Genomic DNA, 19,586 nt, shown 5'->3' with positions numbered 1-19,586 from the left:
CAATTCCGAACCAAAATAAGTTGGCTAGTACAGGGGTAATATGTTCATATCTTTTGCTGCCAGTTATAATTCGAGCAGCAATGTTCTGCACCAATGTAATGGATGAAGCTCTGACAGATACTGGTATTAAGTGCATCACAGCAGTCCAGGCAACTTTATGTGAGCAGGAGACAACAAGGATTTTTTTGAGTTGAAAAAAAAAACAAAAAACATAATTGGACAAAATGGCTTGTAGAAATTGCAATTCAAATAAGTATTGGCCCAGGAAATGACATTTTATCCCAATTAAATGGTATTAAATGTTTGTAGGTCCATCATTTGATATCATTAAGGCGGGCAAAAAGATTGATACTAAACTTGGATTGGGGATGGGGGAGGGAGAATTGAGCAAGGATAAGAGGCTTTCCACCAGTTCCATGGAGGGCTTTAGCAAGAAGGACATTTGATTTCTAGCCTGATTTTTTTGGAGAGATGCTTGACTGAAATATTTATGAACCCTGGTGGAGGAATATCAGCCATCTTTTATCGACTCACCATGCAGCTTTACATAATGGTGGAGGCAACAGAAACACGTAACAGAATAATAATTTGAGAATTAAATTCAGAGAAGAAAGAAATAATACCCTCTGGTCTTTTTTTAATCTGAATCTCCAATAAATTCAACCTTGCTTCACTGTAGGCTTACAAATGTGAGTACAATAACAAAGCACATACTTTTCATTGAAGTTCCTTGGCAATGTCTAGAGTTTAAGCTACATTTTACAAAACTGCAACAAAAACAATCAATTACAATCAATGAATGTAATGTTAGAGTTGAGTCTCCTTGGTTTTCAAAATGTGTTACAATAAAGTCAAACATGGTTAGCACAATTGCAATCCACATTGTCTGCACTATCAACTCATTCCTTAAAAATATGAGTATGGATGTTAAATTGATAAGATGAATTGCTGTGCTGTACTGTGGGGTGAATTATGGAGTTATAACATGAGCAAGTAGCTGAATTAACCTGATTTGCAAAACATCCAAGCCCTCTATATTAACTCAGAGACAAAAAGGAAGAAGTGGGGAAAAAATAGAACTGTGCCTAAGGCTTTGTCATTGCCATTGCCCTTGAGAAATAGGGATTCTAAAATCACGTGGCATTCCTTTATTACTCACTGTGACACTGTAGTTTAAGCCACAATGTCAAGATGCACAGTTTTTGTATTAAAAACATACAAGGGTGATTTTGTAAAATACACACAAATTGTAAGAATATCGCTGTTTGCTTGTTATTTTGATCTGTTGTTTGCTCTCTGTGTTTTCAGTTAGTCTGAAAATCTCCAGAGTGATCTTGTATTTAATTCCGGTTGTGATAAAAAACCAAATCAATCAGAGTGGCTGACCTCATGGATCATTCAGGAAGAAGTCACCTCTAAGCTCAGTCTCAGAGTGTCCATTAGACTCTCTGCACTCGTTGTCAGCTCTCCTTTGACTGAGTGACAGGTAGTCAACCTGGCCAAATTCATGTTGCTGCCGCCATTGTGCAATGTGCTCACCCTGCCCACTGTCTCAGCTTTTCCAGGCTGCTGCACTAACACTCCTGCACACATATAACCTCAGGGACATTGGCCTTTTTCTGCCTCATGGCATACCTGAGACCTGAGCCCATTACCTATGACAGCATTAGCTTTCAGAACATGTTATGAATCTCACTAAGAGCTTGAAATAGATGTGGTTGAATAGGCTTTGAAGTTGCACTTGTCGTTCAAAGAAACTGTTCTCCCCTGGAAAAACGCTCCCAAGTTGTTTGTTCAAGCAGCAATTATGACTAATTTTTACGTTCATAGTGGCGGTGCCCTCTAATGGCCACAACTATTACAGGACTTTCAAACAAACGCAGGACTTTCACCTAGGCACTGGAGTTTGTCATGTTTGAAAGTAAAAGTAAACAGTGACTTTTTTTTAAGCTTTCCGAAACAAACGGAACTACGTCACATTCTGCATCACATGCAAAACCAGAAGTTAAGTTTTTTAACCCAAACCACGATATTTTTTCCAATCGAGTAGTTTTGGTGCGTAAAAATAACCAAGTATTTTTTTGTGCCTAAACCTAACCAAACTGCGACCGTTTCTCAACGCTAACGTGTACAACTGTGACTGTTACATTCTCTGGTTTAGATATGAGGGAAAAAAACGCTCCTGTGGGTCAAGTTTATGGAATGCTCCTGTGGGACGTATTAGAGGGTAGCGATAAACAACCTATATAACCTATACCTATACTAGTTGCATTCAAGACATGAGCTGGGTCCATTTGGATCTGGTTGCAAGATGGTTTGAAATAATCAGAGTCATTGAGCGCTGAGCAGTGATTCTTTTGTATATATATTTGTATCTCCTCTTTTTTATTAGCACATTCCAATGCACAAAATATTTAGCTATTTATTTAGCAAATATTTAATCTATCTGGCTAATCTTGAATTTTAGTTATTTAACTGCCTTTTTTAACGTTTAGTTATCATTAGCATGTTACTCTGAATTATTGAAGGCCTCATTTGTATTGCACTAAAGAGTACAATAACAAACCCCTAAACAAACTACCCAAATAACTTGATAAAGAATTTCAAATGATTTGTACTCGATAAAAAATAAATCCTGGATTACCTCTTATAAAAGTCTGTCAACGTTATTTAAGACTGCCATGCAAACACAAGAGAAAATGTGTTGCCTTCTCCATGCACCTGGGAAGTAGGTGAAGTCAGAAATCCATATTCTGCAAAAAAAAAGGTGAAAGCTTTTTATTTGTATCATACAGAATAACCATGACCTGCTGTTGGATTAACATTCCTCTTTTATTAGTTCTATGAATCAGACGTTGCTCCAAAATGTGTCAGTGCTCCATTATTCAGACAGTTTAACTATATGCAATCCTCTCGAGGTTCCTTCACCAGATTTAGCTGCAGATGCTGTTCAAACCTGTTGAAGACATAAAGCACTGCTGTCAGAGTGGCTTCAAGGCACAAGGCAAACACAGAAAGAGAATGAGTCAATCATGCAACAAACCATAAGTGGAATGACCCAGACACATTCTACAATTACTCAAGAACATGTCTACAATCTGGGAGCAGGTTAACAAAGAAATTACTTAACCAAACATATCCCTGTGCAACAGTGTTGGTAGACAACTGAGCAAAGTAACACAGCAGGTGACCCATTTTTCAGAGCAACATCATTAGACCAAACCTGGCTTAAAATGGAAACACAACAGTGGGGGGTGCTGAATTAAGATTCCATCTGGTGTGAATTCAGACCTCATAAGTCAACAGTTAGTCACCATGTTTGTGTGTAATGTGATTTTTTTTAATGTTCATTTAAAAGTGTATAAATTCCGTCTATTGGTCTTCACAAAAGTGGATAGAAATGTGCTTCTAACAGTGCCAAAAATACAACACACTGTTACCTTTGTGCAATGTGTTACTCCAAAGACTCTTTGCAAAGGGTATGCCAGTCAGTAAACTGTTTGCTTGCATGACATCATACGGTATGGGATGCACAGAAGTGCAGCAATAAAATGTGCAATCTCTTTTTTTAGGTGTTAAATGTGAGTGTGTTGGAGGGAGAGCAGGTGACAGTGGAGGACACAGGTGGCAGAGAGCCCTTCATCCTTGCCAATGAGTCAGTCTTGATGAGGGGCCTCGTACTACGCAGCTGGAGCAACCAGATCTCCATCCGATTTCGTAGTGACCAACAGCACAACTCCGGATTCCTCCTGCTGCATTACCAAGGTGAGCCAGTACCATGTCAGATATCTTGTCACGTCATTTAAACTGTGCATCAGTCCAACATTGCTCAGATTAGCCCTGCTCACGATGGATTAAGTCATTGTATTATTATTATTATTATTATATATATTATTATATATATATATATATATATATATATATATATATATATATATATATATATATATATATATATATATATATATATATATATATAATTATATATAATGAGACTTCTGGGTCACTCCTTATCATGTTAAAGTTATCACCTAATTGTAATTGCAGGAATGTATCCGTAAGCTCACTTTACATAAAAAAAGTAGTATTGTCACAAAGTAGACACCTCAGGTCCTTTACATGCCCAGTTTTCATTCATACAAGGCCATGTTTTGTTTTTTAAAATTGTCTCTATGTGTTTTTGTTTTTAAATAGGCAGCAGCAAATATACACATTTTCTTTTAGTAGAAAAATTAAAAGGAGGGCAAGCTTTAAAAACTGTCTTTTCTTTGGGATAAAAAGGTGACGAAACAAAGACACTGGCCAGACTCAGTCTTTACTCAGTAGGGGGAGAGAGCGCTCCTCATTGTCCGACAGCCTGCCTTTCCTGCGGAGTCAGGCTGCACCCAAGCAGCCCTCTTGTGTGTCGTCTTACACGTCAAAAGCGCGTCTCTCCGCTGTCCTCCACAGCCGTCTAACCCGTCCCACAACTCAGTGCGTCTGAATGCCCCAATCTCCTATCCCCTGCTCTCACCCCAGCAGAGCGCTTATCAGGCCTGTCCAATCACACGTACAGTATCTCCCTTGATTAGGTGAGATTAGGTGTGTCCGAATAGTGTCTTTATTGCCTGTGCCAGGCAAGCAGAAAAAAAACAACCCAAAGGAAACACCACACTAAAGAATATTTACAGTGAAAAAATGCAAAACACTAGCTTTCTGGCTACTCTTTGCGACAGTAACATTGTCTATGTTCATATAAAATGCTCTGTTACATGACATATGACCCACAATGTGTACAGGCAACTTTCCATGCTTATCAGTCAGAAGTATGTGCTAGGAGGGAAGATAGCTTGCAACTGGAATTAACAGTTTTGTGAGCACTGAATTCCTTTGGCCTCTGCAGAGATTAAACTATACAGAATGAATTATTAAATGTGATCAAATAACTACAAGAGAAGAGTGTGTTTCAGCAGCAAAATCTGTCAGCAGTGTTACTGTATGTCTTCGGTGAACATGATGGGCCATAAATTCCTCCCTCTCTCTTGTGCTTGTTTTGCGTGTGACGTATATCTTCCATGTCTGCACCAATGTCTGTTTATCTTAGCAATCACACAAAGTGGCCAGCAATTACATGCCCCATCGATTTGAGTTGATGGCGGAAGACAGTGACCAAAACATTCATCCCACCACATTACTGTGGCACTTTCACCAGATCGAAAATGAAAGCGACCATCAAAACAGTGCCGCTGACAAGAGATAAATCAGCCCGTCGCTGTTGGATGTGTGAATATTTCTGTGTGGTCAGGCTGAATGATGACTGCAAGGGGTCAGTGCAGATCACACAGGGTGATGCATACAGTAGATGGGGACAGCTGGTGACAAATAGTTGAAATATATTACAGTTGGTAGGTGCACTTTTCTCCTTCACTTCTCCTTTTTGGATTTCAGAAGATCTTATTCAGCATTATTTTGTGTTCAATATTTTCCAGGTTTGTTGTAAAAATATCTAGACACCCTGTACATATATATCCATCCCCACACTAAATCTATCCATCCATTCTACATTCACTGTTAAATAAACCCAACGATCAAACTGCACTATGCACCTGATGCTGAGAGGGGGGGGGGACCAAGATGAGCCTCATAACTAGGATATTGTGCATGTATGTGGGCAGGTGTGGTGTGCCATCCCCATTAGTACTTATCAGTTAAAGAAAATATATAATGATAAAAGCTGTAATGATGTATACCCTGAAATTAAAGTGAAACTAAGGATTTCTTGAGCTAAGAATAATTGACATTTATGATGAATATAGCCAAAGTTTTGGAGATAATGCCAGATGTTTGCTCCTGGAATGTAAGATGTCAAAAACACCCACTCCATTAAAACAGAGCTTTCTTAACTGTTGAGACACAGAGCCACAAGGAAAAAAAAAAAGCACGTCAAACATAACTAAATTGCTGTACTGAATTTAATGCTCTATTGTTTAAGCATTTAAATACATCTTGGATGATAAAATGTGGCTAGGCTATCCACAAGTGAAAATCAGACACTGCTAATGTCTGCACCTCAGTACTCAAAGGACAGAGACTGTCATTTGTTGTCGTTGTGGAGTTTAAGACACTTCTTTACAGACAACCAGAAACCAGGATGATGATGGAGTCACACATAACCAGCTTTCTTATGTTCTACGTATATCATATCCCAAATGTGATTAGAACCAGGATAAGACTTGTAGCATTAACAGTAGTGTGCATATAAACCTACCCATTTCCCAATTGACAATGTGTTGGTGACAGCACAGACCAGAAGAGCGAAGCAGAAAAAAAGAGAAATCAAACTTGAATGTCATCATTAAATGATTTGGCTATGAAAGAATCAATCTTCTCAGTGGGTGTCTGGCCTAGGGCACCAAAATGGCCGGACATGGCACTGGGTTGGTCAGTGTCTAGTCTCGCTTTGCCAGACCCGCCTCCAAAGCGTGCTGAAGGAGGGTCTGGCTACTCCACAGCATTCGGGGATGGGAGGAAAACGTGCTCTGGTTTAATGGCATTTCTTTAAATCAATCAGAATCGTCATGGGCGGCGCTAAACTCCGCACAGAGCCGCTGCAAAATAGTTATGCGAGAGAAAACTCAGATTGGATAGACAGTTTAGCTAGTTGTCTCAATTCACTCTGCAGAGATCTGAGGAGCAGTCAACAGTAGTCCTCATTAATCCACTGAATTTAAAATTCCAACTCAAAGAAAGCAGAAGGAAACGGGAAATACATGCATCCGGCGGAATTTCCTGCAGCACCAGAACAATCCCGGAAGTGGAACGTCAAGGATATAGACTACTCAGTGTCTAACCTCATTCATCATTTCATTACTTTGTTTAATAATTTATTTGATACAAAGAGGGCTTCATCTCAAACATTAACTCAACTTAACACTGCACCTCTCAATCATTTTATAGATAGATCCTGGGTACAAGTGGCCAAAATGGGTTTCCTCAGGAGGGTGGCTGGCGTCTCCCTTAGAGATAGGGTGAGAAGCTCAGTCATCCGTAAGGAGCTCGGAGTAGAGCCGCTGCTCCTTCGCGTCGAAAGGAGCCAGTTGAGGTGGTTCGGGCATCTGGTAAGGATGCCCCATGGGTGCCTCCCTAGGGAGGTGTTCCAGGCACGTCCAGCTGGGAGGAGGCCTCGGGGAAGACCCAGGACTAGGTGGAGGGATTATATCTCCACCCTGGCCTGGGAACGCCTCAGGATCCCCCAGTCGGAGCTGGTTAATGTGGCTCGGGAAAGGGACGTTTGGGGTACCCTGCTGGAGCTGCTCCCCCCGCGACCGGACGAAGATGGATGGAGATAGATCCTGTTGTGTCTGATGCTACTGTAGATATTCCTCAGCAATTGATATCAATTTTTATCACGCTATAAAGCCTTTATAAAACACTAGTCAGATGTGTGCCGTTAGTTGTCCATCAATCAACATATTTGCTTTGAAAGTTGATGGGACAAATTTAGTTATATATAATAATAATAATAATAATAATAATATATTTTATTTCTGGGCGCCTTTCATAGCACTCAAGGACACCTTACAGTTAAAACAAGCAAAAAATACAGTTAAAAAGGCAAATATAATTAAATTAAAACAAACCCATTTAAAAGATTGAGATAGAAAATGTAAATAAAGCAATCTATCCATTATTTTGATGGAGAGTGGAGTCATGTGGGGTAAGTCTTTTGGAAAAGGTGGGTTTTGAGGGAGGTTTTAAAGGTGGGTAGAGACTCTATGGTATGGATGGATAGCGAGAGGGAGTTCCAAAGGTGAGGAGCAGAATGGCTGAAGGCTCTAAACCCCATTGTGGACAGGCGGGCAGAATGAGTGAAAAGGAGTGAAAAGCAGTGAGGAAGAGGAGCATCGGAGTATTCGGGATGGAGTGTAGAGCTGAAGGAATTCAGAGAGGTATGGAGGAACGAGATTATGGAGGGCTTTGAAGGTGAGAAGAAGAATCTTAAAGTCAATACGGTATTGGACAGGGAGCCAGTGCAGCTGTTTAAGGAGTAGAGTAACGTGTTCAGTTGTTGGCAGATGAGTTTTGGACCAAAGTTACATTAATGAGAAACAAAAATGCCACGAGCAGATTTCTAGAAGACTAAACATACTGGAGACAGAAGATATTTCAATTTGTGTTCCTCTCCTTGGTAAGCAGAGTATCACCTTGTCCTTTATAATAGGCTGTGAGAAATGTGATTGGACAAGCGTGGAGAAGGAGACAGAGCTGTGGAGAGATGGATCTCGGCTCATGGTAATTAATATTTGCCACAGCGTTGACTCTGCCTGCGATGGCAGACTGATGGATGCCTCCATAAGATCAGCAGTGAGCCTGACACTTGGAACATGATTATAGCTGTGTTTTACTGTTTATATGTATAGAAGTAGAAGTGTGGGGCAGGAGAGGAGATAACCACTTTCCATGTAAATCCTTATCCTTTTCCACAATACACACACACACACACACACACACACACACACACACACACACACACACACACACACACACACACGCACACACACACACACAACAATAATATCCAGAGACAGCTACTGCAGCGCCAATAAATGAAAAAAACATAATGCATGCAACTAACAAAGAACCATACATAAAACACAAATTGCATGTAATGCATCCTGAGTGTCAGCAACACATTAAATGTGAAATAACACATTTATCTGTTTAGGATATAGGTTGTTTTTTTCAAGTTCTTGCTGCAGAATTCCAATTTGCAAGTTATTTGGCTCCATGAATCTGAAACCCTAATACAAATTGTATTTAGTCACTATCTTTTTTTGTCATTGCAATAGTTGAATCCATAGTGTGGTCTGAGTGTGAATGAAAGCCTATCAATATGAACATTTTGGGCTATTTATATTCATATTTGCCATAATGACAACATTATCAGTACTGACACAAATATCCTTGGTATTATGCGCACTTACTACTTTTGTAATAAGAACAGGCAGCAATTTTAACCACTAAAACTTCAGGGTCATGCAGTGCATGCATGCATGCATGTTGAGAGGATACTTCAACCTAAAGTGTTAGCACCCAGATGAGCAAACTAAATACAGGACAGGGAAATTAAATTCTTCTTCCAAAAGCATAACGATGGGGTAATTACAGTGCTGGCATGCTAAGCTATTTGTCAAAATATAGAATTCATCTAGTAAAATATATTCAGACTTTTTTAACAGATGGGTCATGGAATGCTGTTATTTATTTAAAAAATGAAAATCATTTATATGCATGAGCATTGTGGGTATAATTAAATGTTACACTGCACATGCAAATGTGGAGGACCCATAGGCCAATTTTACTCCCGATTAGCAAGTTACTTCTTTATAAATTTAATTAAATTCATGATGGAATTTAACCACAACTTCTCTGTTATTTTGTTGATAAAATGATTGCCATCATATGTAACCTATTAACATAATAAGTGAGCTTGAATTGTCATTTCAGGATATTGTGAAGTAGTAATCATTTGAAAGAAAATCACAATCAATGGCATTGCCAATGGCGGTGAGGCTTTACAGGAAATATTGATTGGCTGTGACTAATGTGCTGGGTTGACAAGTAAGGTGACAATGGCCACTGGCAATGATCCACCAATTTGCCACAACTTCTCAGTAGCATTGATGAGATGCCACCTCTAGTACAAAGTTATTTCTCTTTAATAGCCTTTATTGAGTAAATGACCATTAAAATCGAGTTTTTAACCCAACCACATAAATATCAATAGGGCATATCATGGCAGAACTATGCTCTGGCTTTCCACAACTGAATCACTTTCCCAGAGACAACACTATTGATCTTTCTGTAAAAAAGGTAATGCTTTGGTGCACAGCCAGGACATGAAGCGTGGATACAGTGAGAATCACACTCTCCCACAAGTCACCTGATAACTGCAGAGCTATCACCAACAAAACCACAACTGACTAGAGATGACTTCTCATCAGCACAGGATTTTCTCTCCACGGAAACACATTTTACTCTCAAAATGTTGATGTAACACATTGCGGATAATATTCTCCAAATGCCCTGTCATTAAATATACTAATAACAATCAACACTACATTCATTATTTGTGTTCGGTTTTCTGTCACCCACTTTCATTATCTGCTGCCCTCACCTTGCCAAGTTTGATCTCATTCCAGCTCTCTACCTGAAGGGATTCGGACAACACGTGAAATACAACAGTGCAGCAGTTTATTAGGCCTAAATTGAAATGCATTTTATTTGTTTGTCGAAATACGGCAGATACCTTAGGTTTACTGGCTTCCTCACCTCATCTATTGTGCCCTGGTCAACAATATTCTATTGTCCCTTATTGGTTGAAGAGCAGCATTCTCCATTTGGCAAATGAAAATGTGCACACAGCAGGATAAGGCCCATTAAAGGGAGGAGTGTATTAGTTAGTGAATGCACCAAGTGTTTAAAACTGTATTTTGGATCCAATAATTAGTTACGGATTCTTAGTAAAAGTAGAGTTAATTTAGTTTGATAACACAAAATATTTGAATTTCAGATAGATGAGAAAGGACAGGAAACAATAGAAACAAAAATACTTAAAAAACAGGACAAATCCATTGCTATTGCACAGATGAGAGAGAGAGAGAGAGAGAGAGAGAGAGAGAGAGAGAGAGAGAGAGAGAGAGAGAGAGAGAGAGAGAGAGAGAGAGAGAGAGAGAGAGAGAGAGAGAGAGAGAGAGAGAGAGAGAGAGAGAGAGAGAGAGAGAGAGAGAGAGAGAGAGAGAGAGAAAACATTGTGGGATGTGTTTCTCTTGAACTTTTGACAAAAATAAAGGGAAAAAAGCATTTAGCCCATGTTCAGATGCCTGATGATTATGTATTGGTTATGACACGCTACACATAAAAAGCAATGTTCTAACTTCAAGCTGTGCAATTTGAATCCCAAAAGCTTTTATCCATTTTTCCCCTCATTCTTATTATTTTATGGAAGCCTATTTTAGAACAGTATTAAACAAACTACCAATATAAGTCAGCTATAATAGATGTTTGTGAAACATTATAGCATTTATGTCAGTAATGTCTCCTTATTCTGACCTGAGATGCCCTCCTTTGTCTAAACTGCATAATTTTGAAAAAACGTGGGAACACAGTAGGGTGATGGATGCAAGTCCATACTAGTCAGGTATGAGTGTTACCAATGTGACTATTTCCTCTCCTATACAAGGAAACCACTAAAGACACGTCCGTTTCCTGTGGTCCTACAGTACCATCAGCTAATCTTTCTGGCTGTCTGCACCATGGAGCTATAATTTCTAATGGCAAAACAATCAGACTTTATGGCCAAGCACCACATCTACTGGAATGGGGACCGCACGTAATTTAATACTTCAGGAATTGGCTCCACAATTTGTGCCTCCGGCTCTCCCGCTGCATGCTCAATAGGGATGTAAATGCTGCTATGATAATAGCAATAACTAGGTTCATTGGAGCTAGTGATAAACTATGAATTGAATGGATGACCCAGGGGCAGTGTACCTCGTCCTTGTGGCTCAGAGTAGTAAAACACAGTAGATGGGGGCAGTTTTACAAGCCTTTATGGCCATTATGCATTTAGAGCTGTTTTCCCTAGAGTCCAAGTTCAAAGGATTGATAGAATAAAAACTTTGAATATCCAATTGAGCTTCAAGGTAATGCTAGAAACATTACAAAAGTGTTGTTTTTCATCTAGAAATGACTGGCTTGAATGAAAGCACTTCAAATCTAACCTGCTGCAGAGTGTCTACTATTTTTTTTGCTGTTTAACCTTCACTTGCTCCGCATCTGTGCACGCAAAGACCTCAGAACCAAACACAAATATTAAAGTATCCATGTGCATTTCTATCAATGTGACCTCTACTCAAGCTCTGAATGTATGATGTTGCGTAGCCGTTTTATAATGGAACCTGTGTCAAAATCTTTCAACTGTTGGTGTTTACTTCATCAAGACAATTTAGATTGGGTCAGGTATGTTTTCGTAAACATTAACTTTCAATAATACAGTTATAGGATGTTGCCATGTTTGCCTCTTTGATTCATGCCAATAGAAGTTCATATTACAGTTCTGTGATGTTCAATTTAATACAAATCAAGCAAAGAAGCTAAATGTAAGAACAAGTAGAAACAGGTAACACTTAAGCACATTTCTATAGACAGGCTCACACCAAACAACCCATCAACTATGCAGCTGGAAATAGCTTTAGTCCACCTCTTAATTCTGTAAACACCAAATAACTTTAATCATATTAACATAAGTAGATTAAGGTGTTTACACTACATAGTCCCATGCCTGATTATTATCATAATTGCTTTTAAGAGAGCAAGTACAATTTCAGCGCAGACAGGTCTTTTCAGTATGCCCCTCGTTGTTTTCTCCTTCTATTAGCTCTTATTTAGGCTTTACATACCCCATTAAGCTGAAACACAATGTGCAACTTGCTAAGTTTGAGTAAAGTTGCAGCTTTTAAAAAGGTTTCTGTAATTTTTCCGGTGCACAATCACACTGATTGTAACACAAGCCATAGTGGTTCCAATTATGTTGCCTGTTTTGCATTTTGCAGAAGTTTAAAAGTTTTAGTCTGGTCATTAATGTGCCTACACTAATGAGGTAGAACAGTGTGGCTGTTAGATAGGAAGAGAAGGCTGTTTAATAGCTTCCATTACAGACTTGGTTAGCTCACTCCATTATCCATGTGAACTCCATCCCATCCTACACCATTTATTCAAAAACAGGGACAGGACAACAATGCAAAGCTAGTCCAGGAACATTGATCTTTCCCTGCTGGAATCACGACTCTTTGACAACCACAACAGAGGCAATTCCTCTTCCAGCTATCACATTACAGGCCTGTGATGTTCTACTGATCAGCAACGTTTCCATTTGTCAAAGTATTTGCAGTGGCTCTACACCGCACCACACAGTGATGTTAATTACTGTAGTGCTGCAAACATGTCTCTGTACATTTGCATCCCGCATGAACTGGTAAACTGCAATTAAGTAAGAGCTGGGGGCGTTAAACAAAGTTGAAGGTTGGTTATAAAGTGTGTGCGTACGTGCGTGCGTGCGTGCGTGCGTGAGAGAGAGAAAATGGGAAGGCATAAATGGAAAAACATTTGTTTTTCCCCCATTTATATCTAAATATGTAAGGAGGCTCAGTGGTGTTTTGGAGGAGAGACAACATGGTCAACAATGCAACACAACAGCGGGGGTTATACACAATGCAGGACACAGAGGATTATGTTGTGGAGCCAGTTAACATTGTTGGCTGTTTGTTTTGGCCAGAATTGGACTTTTGTTCCGAATGAAACATCGAATCCTGTATACATCTAAAAACTTAGTTTGTTATTTTTACATTTAAAAAAAAACCCTCAGACCTCAAGACGCTGGCAGAATGTTTGAAATTGTGATAAAAGGCAGACCAAGTGGGTCTCTTTATGAAGTGTTCAGGAATCAGTAATCAGTAACATAATCGTAATCAGGACATACAAGTAGTTATTTGTAGTCATTACAGAGCTGAAAATTAGAAAATGAATTAAGTTGTGATATAATTGAATTGGTCACTACTCTATGACGTCTTGGGCATACCACATTGACAATCACAGATTAAATACATTTTACTGACATGACATTGGCAGAACAAAATTAGCACATTCTCCTCCAAAGTAAGTCATATATCACAATATCATTTATATAGTGCTGCTTATCAAATAATGCATTATAGGCCTGTTACATGCCACAGAGATGCCAAAAATATCAAATGTGATTTACTCATACTACTCCTTTGCCCGTTCTCTCCATTTCTGACTTTCTTTCCTCTCCAGCCTTTGTGCTGAGCTGTGCATTTCCCAAAGAGCCTGCCGGTGGAGAAGTTACTGTGACGCACCTCCATGCTGGTGGAGAAGCCTACTTTCGCTGTTTCACGGGCTACAAGTTGCAAGGTCCCAAAATGCTCACCTGTCGTAATGCAACCACACCATACTGGAGTGGAAAGGAGCCCCGATGTGTGGGTAAGACAAACCAGTTCTTTGCTACATGTCATGTTAGCTCATTATCATTAGAAGCAGTTCAGGGCAGTCAGGTATAGAAGTAATTTTACAAGTAAAATATGGAAATTAAAAATAACTTAAAAATGCTAGGTATATTGTAAGCCCTCTTCTCTTTAGCTTTCCTCTGGGATACAGGTGATTTTGATTAACAAAAGCTTTCACGTGGTTGTCTTCTACCAAGTTGATTAGTTACACTCCAAGGCCAAATGAGCGCGTTTGCATGTGATTAGCAGCACAGGGAGCTATTCTTTGGAGACGGGGCAAAATAAGGCCATTGGACCTGGCTGCCTTAATTAGAACTGGGCTGCATGTCTATCCTTCTCCTGCTGGTTAAGGCTCATCTGCCAGTTGCAGCCTTTCTCCGTGCCTTCCTGCAGCTGCTCGGAACTGATAGTGTTACTGCTGCTGTTTTGCTGTTCTCTTTACAAGTCCATCACACACAGTCACACACTCTTAGACCTAGGTGAGCCTGAGATAGTGTAGTCCAGCCACAATCCACTGGATATTGATGCAATCTATGTTCTCAGACATCTATGCCCTCCCCCATAGTTGATGTCATTACTTTTCTCATCTGGTCCCTCCAACTCTTTGTCTTCTTTTCTTTTCTCTTGCTGTCCTTCTTGTATAGCATCCTGTGGGGGAATGATGAAAAATGCCACCTATGGTCGTATCGTCTCTCCTGGTTTCCCTGGCAACTACAGCAACAATCTGACGTGCCACTGGGTCCTGGAGGCCCCTGAAGACCACCGGCTTCACATTCACTTTGAGAAGGTGGCTCTGGCAGAGGATGATGACAGGTAGTGTACACACTGCTAAAATCAATCACACGTTGAGAGTGAGCATGTACAGTGTGAATGTTTGTGTGTGCGTGTCCTCAGCTAATAGATGGCACAGAGCTTCAAACTAATTTTCTAACAGTATGCTTGTGGACAGACCATTAAAAACATCAAAGTCTATAAATAACCAAAATCTTTAGGGAGCGACAGATTTGAAAGGACCTTTTTTATCATTATAATCCTTTAACAGTGTTCTATCAAGTGAATGAATTGAAGGGACTACAGAGGGTAGTCAGAGGTAGGAAACAGCAATTGCATTACATTTTTTCTTCAGTAACTGCTGATGCACATGGCTATTGTCACACATGGCCATTCGCCTCATTACCGAGTGGTGGAGAATGTTATCGCAAAGTTATTACAGCCACAACTGGAACAGTGAGCAGCTCTCGGTTAGCTTGTAACTTTTTTTTTATGCTTCTCTTACCTTTCAAGGCTCACATACATATATTTTAAACTGTCTTCCTTCTCTCTCTGTGCATTTTTTAGGCTGCTGATTAAGAATGGCAACAACATAGACTCTCCCCCTTTGTACGACTCCTATGAGGTTGAGTATTTGCCCAATGAGGGTGTGCTCAGTACTGGACGTTACTTGTTTGTAGAGTTCACCACAGATGGGACAATGACCTCCACTGGTGCAGCTGTCAGATACGAAGGCAGGTTGATCATGCAGTTTGCTTATAGATAATTGATGCCTTGTCAGCTATGTTTGATGCCATGTATTTTTTGTGTCCACAGCTTTTGCGAAAGGCATGTGTTATGAGCCTTTTGTGAAGTACGGCAACTTCAGCGGCAGCGACTCCACCTACAGTGTGGGTGCACTGGTTGAATTCTCATGTGACCCTGGCTACACGCTGGAGCAAGGCTCCGTAGTGATTGAGTGCGTGGACGCACAAAACCCACAGTGGAATGAGACCGAGCCGGCTTGTAGGGGTGAGTCAACAGATTTCATTCGCTCGAGTAATTGTGAGATATGAAATCATTTTTTAAAAATGTGCTTCCACTGAAGCAGAACTTAGAGACATATATGACTGCCCTAAGGACCCGAGGCTTTCGTTGTCTGCTTGATCATTGCAGGAGTCGTTGAAGTCTTTTTTATTGAAATATTAAAGACCACTGGCAGTTAACTATATCTTCCTAAGCTGCTTTCCTCTGATCCATGATACATTTCCCCTTAAAATTGTAACAATGATTTACTTTGATATGTGTGCTTGCAGGGCAGGCATTATAAGTGCTTAAGCTCAAAAAAAGGCATACAATAGTTGGCCTAAGATGAACACCACCACCACAGACTACGCACCATACAAAATAACTACCCCTTCCTTTCTCCTCACTCTCTTATACACCCACACACACACACACACGCGCTGACCTTACTCTCGGTCTTTGTTGCCTGCATGGTCATTCTGCCACGCAGGGAAATTGAAAAGCTCTTCTGTAAAGCTAGATATGGGAAAATTTAATTTCATCTACTATGGGTCATGGTCATCAAGCGGTTCAGTGGTAGTATGCAGTTTTACAAGGTTCACGTCAAGGAGCCTGCACACTCGATTTCCGCTGGGTTTTATTAAGCATTGAGACTGTGGTTCAATCCTATGAATTCACATGTAGTTCATTTATCAATATATTTATAATTTCTTTCACCGTTTTACTTGCACGTCACAAATGGCTTGATTTGATATATACTTTGCTTTCTAATTTACATGTTACATTGATTGTAATCAAAAATGTTCTGTGTTTTGAAATATGTTACAATGCATATATTTGTTTCTCAGTGTCACCCTGAGGTGTTTTTGCGTTGCAGCTGTTTGCAGCGGAGAGATCACAGACTCCGCCGGTGTGGTGCTGTCTCCTAATTGGCCTGAGGCTTATGACAAGGGGCAGGACTGCATCTGGGGTATCCATGTGGAAGAGGACAAGAGGATCATGCTTGACATCCAAGTGTAAGAGACTGCACTCAGGTGTAAGACTAGAAATCACACAAGGAGAGGAGCTCAGATTGACCCCGAGATGTTAAACACTCCATCTCCGGACACAAACACACACACGCTAAGTTTCTTTCTCATCTATTCTCTCACACACTACGACACGCACATGAGGGAGTGTTTCTGTGGTTGCAGCCACTAATTAGATTTTTTTTTCATCCGCAGCATTAAGAATTCTGTGTAGCTTCCAGCTCGCTCTCTGACCAGATTAGCCAGTAAGCCTCCCTGGTCCTACTTCCCTGGTGTGTGTCTCAGAGTTGGCTTTGAAATGAATATGCTCTGGCAGTGAACTACTCTGAGCCACTTATCCAGCTTTCCCAACTGTAATTCAATGCACATTTACACACATGCACACAGATGTCACAATAGACATAGGCACACTCGTTTCTCCTTCACCTATCACTCTTACTGAAGATAAATGTCCCTTCCACCACACACACCCCTACTTTCTCTTCCAATGTAATATGGAGGAGGATATGCATCTTTGTCTGCTTATATTGATTCATCTGTTTGCCTTGTTTGAGTGATTCCCACAATATTTCCATGAAAGTGCATCCTGTAGAAAGGACAACATTTACAACATAAGTAATTTATGTTATTGCCTGAAGTACTTGCACACAATAGGGCACAGAGAGGTTACAATTAAACCAGTGGGAATACTGCCTGAGGTTGGAGAAAAATAGAGTCACTCAAATTTCAAAAAAAGGCTATGGCTATGTTGGTCATCTATGCATGCAGGCATTTCCACCCTTCAATTGTTATGTGGGGTTTTCCATATTTATAATTCATACATTCTTCTGTATATTTCTGAACAGTTGATGAAATTGCAAGCTTTAATTATGACATGGGGTCTGGATGCTGTGCAGATAGATTGAAATCCACAGTGGTAGACCGCCTACAAAAAGCAATTATATTTGTTTGTATTTTTTAGTTGCTTGGGCAGTAAAAAGAAAACATACTACAGTTTTTCCCATTAAAGTGAAATAAACTTTTTTTTTTATTACACATATCTGTTTGTGGTCAAGAGCAATGCATAAAACACTATAATTTTAACTAATTAGATAATGGATTTGTAACACAAAGTCATATGCTGTGCAATCTCTGTAGAACTGGATCAGACGGACATTTTCATCTGTGTGGTAGTGTTTTTTTGGGGCAAAGGATCATCTTTTTGTGGTATTCTACAAACCACTGCTGAAACACAAGAAAAGAAAGAGTGTTTACTGTTCACTTCAATTGGGACACAATTTGGGCAGAAGCTGCACTACGCCCCAGAGCTCAGAGTGAAGTGGTCACAGTCCACAAACATTATTTGGCTTTGACTCATTACCAGAATCAGCCTGTGTGTACCTATAGTGACTGTACTTTCACTGAAAACATAAGAAATCATACTGATACCAATATACTTTGGAATAACAGATTTCTCATATTGACTACAGATTAAAATGTTGTATTGCATGGCAATATTCTGTCATTTTACTACATGTTTTAATTACCAGTAAAGAGTAGAGGGTTTGGTGGGATGGTACAGGCTCAGGTTGTATTCTCTTGCATGGTCATAATACATTATCTCTCAGGCTTACAGTGACTGATATGAGCCATCACTCAAATATGGTCCACAGATCAAAGGGAATAATGGCATCAGAAGAAACAAATGACTCACAATTTCTGAAGGGTTTTTGTGTGACCTCAGTTGCCTCCATGTTCTTTAGTTGGAGATTAAGACAAGTGATTATTGTCTGATGTTAAAAGTCAACCAGAGCACCTTGTGTAAAAAAGATCAGAGAGGATTTTCCCCTACAGGAGTAAACAAGTTGGATTTGAGGTAAACTGATTTTCATTCAGAGATCCCTTTTTTTAAATTGCACCAGCCTTATATTTGTTTTAATCCGAGCCACATGAGGCCGCTCGCTGCAAATTAATGGTGCTGTGGCCAGCTCTAGTTTATCTCAAGGTTGGTCATGCATGGATGATCACTGCAGTAGAAACCCACAGCTTGTCTGATCCCTGCAGACCCTCCCATTACCCTTATGTCTGGTCCGCTCATCTTGAGAAGAGCTTTCCTAAAGATAGGTCAACATGGAATTTGTATGTTTGTGTACACGCGTTATGCGTGTTGAAGTGACAAACGGCTCTTGTGGATTAGAGCTGTCTCATTATAAGGGTGGGCACACACTTTTCCACATTAATGAGAATGTTTTCTGTATTATCATTCATCACTGTGCCTGTGCTGGCAATTACAGTGGAGCAGTGTGCATAATGAGGACTGATTAATTAATTTAGGCCAAACAGGAGGGCTGGCTCTTTGCTAATTAACATGGAGCATGGCTCGAGCAAGAGCAGGAGACAAGAGGTTACAGCTGATAACCCCACCTGTGGAACACAACAAGGTAAAATGATTCACATGTGGATTTTAGCATTCAGAGTATATTGTATAGTAGAAATGTGTTACACATTTCAACACCGAGAGGAAAGTCTGTTTTACAATGTTTTTGTCAGTTTACTGAGAAGGATCAGGGACATTTTAGATAGAACATTCTGGGATTATAGAGTCCTCCTGTGGAGACTCGGAGCATTACATGCCATTTGCATGTGTACTGTGCTAGATAGGTGCCCAGGAAATAAATAGGCGTTTTAATTTAAAAAGAGAACCTTTTTTGGCTGTGCAGAACAATTCAAATGTCAAATA

At 39.9% G+C, this 19,586-nt stretch overlaps 1 protein-coding gene across 7 annotated transcripts in view; it reads left to right on the top strand.

The window, feature by feature from the left end:
• LOC116064860 (seizure protein 6 homolog) overlaps positions 1 to 19,586 on the top strand; it is a 94,422-nt gene that overhangs the window by 61,126 nt on the left and 13,710 nt on the right. For all 7 annotated transcript variants that reach the window (XM_036008958.1, XM_036008957.1, XM_036008959.1 and 4 more), the window contains 6 exons: positions 3,573 to 3,765; positions 13,855 to 14,040; positions 14,708 to 14,876; positions 15,402 to 15,568; positions 15,651 to 15,845; positions 16,717 to 16,855. In XM_036008958.1, coding sequence (XP_035864851.1) covers positions 3,573 to 3,765; positions 13,855 to 14,040; positions 14,708 to 14,876; positions 15,402 to 15,568; positions 15,651 to 15,845; positions 16,717 to 16,855 — 1,049 coding nt within the window. The remainder of the gene's footprint in view (positions 1 to 3,572; positions 3,766 to 13,854; positions 14,041 to 14,707; positions 14,877 to 15,401; positions 15,569 to 15,650; positions 15,846 to 16,716; positions 16,856 to 19,586) is intronic.

The sequence above is a fragment of the Sander lucioperca genome, chromosome 13, assembly GCF_008315115.2.
Source record: "Sander lucioperca isolate FBNREF2018 chromosome 13, SLUC_FBN_1.2, whole genome shotgun sequence".
In the NCBI taxonomy this organism is placed as follows: Eukaryota; Metazoa; Chordata; class Actinopteri; order Perciformes; family Percidae; genus Sander; species Sander lucioperca.
The sequence above is the reverse complement of the archived record's forward strand: the minus strand, read 5'-3'. Positions and strand labels throughout refer to the sequence as shown.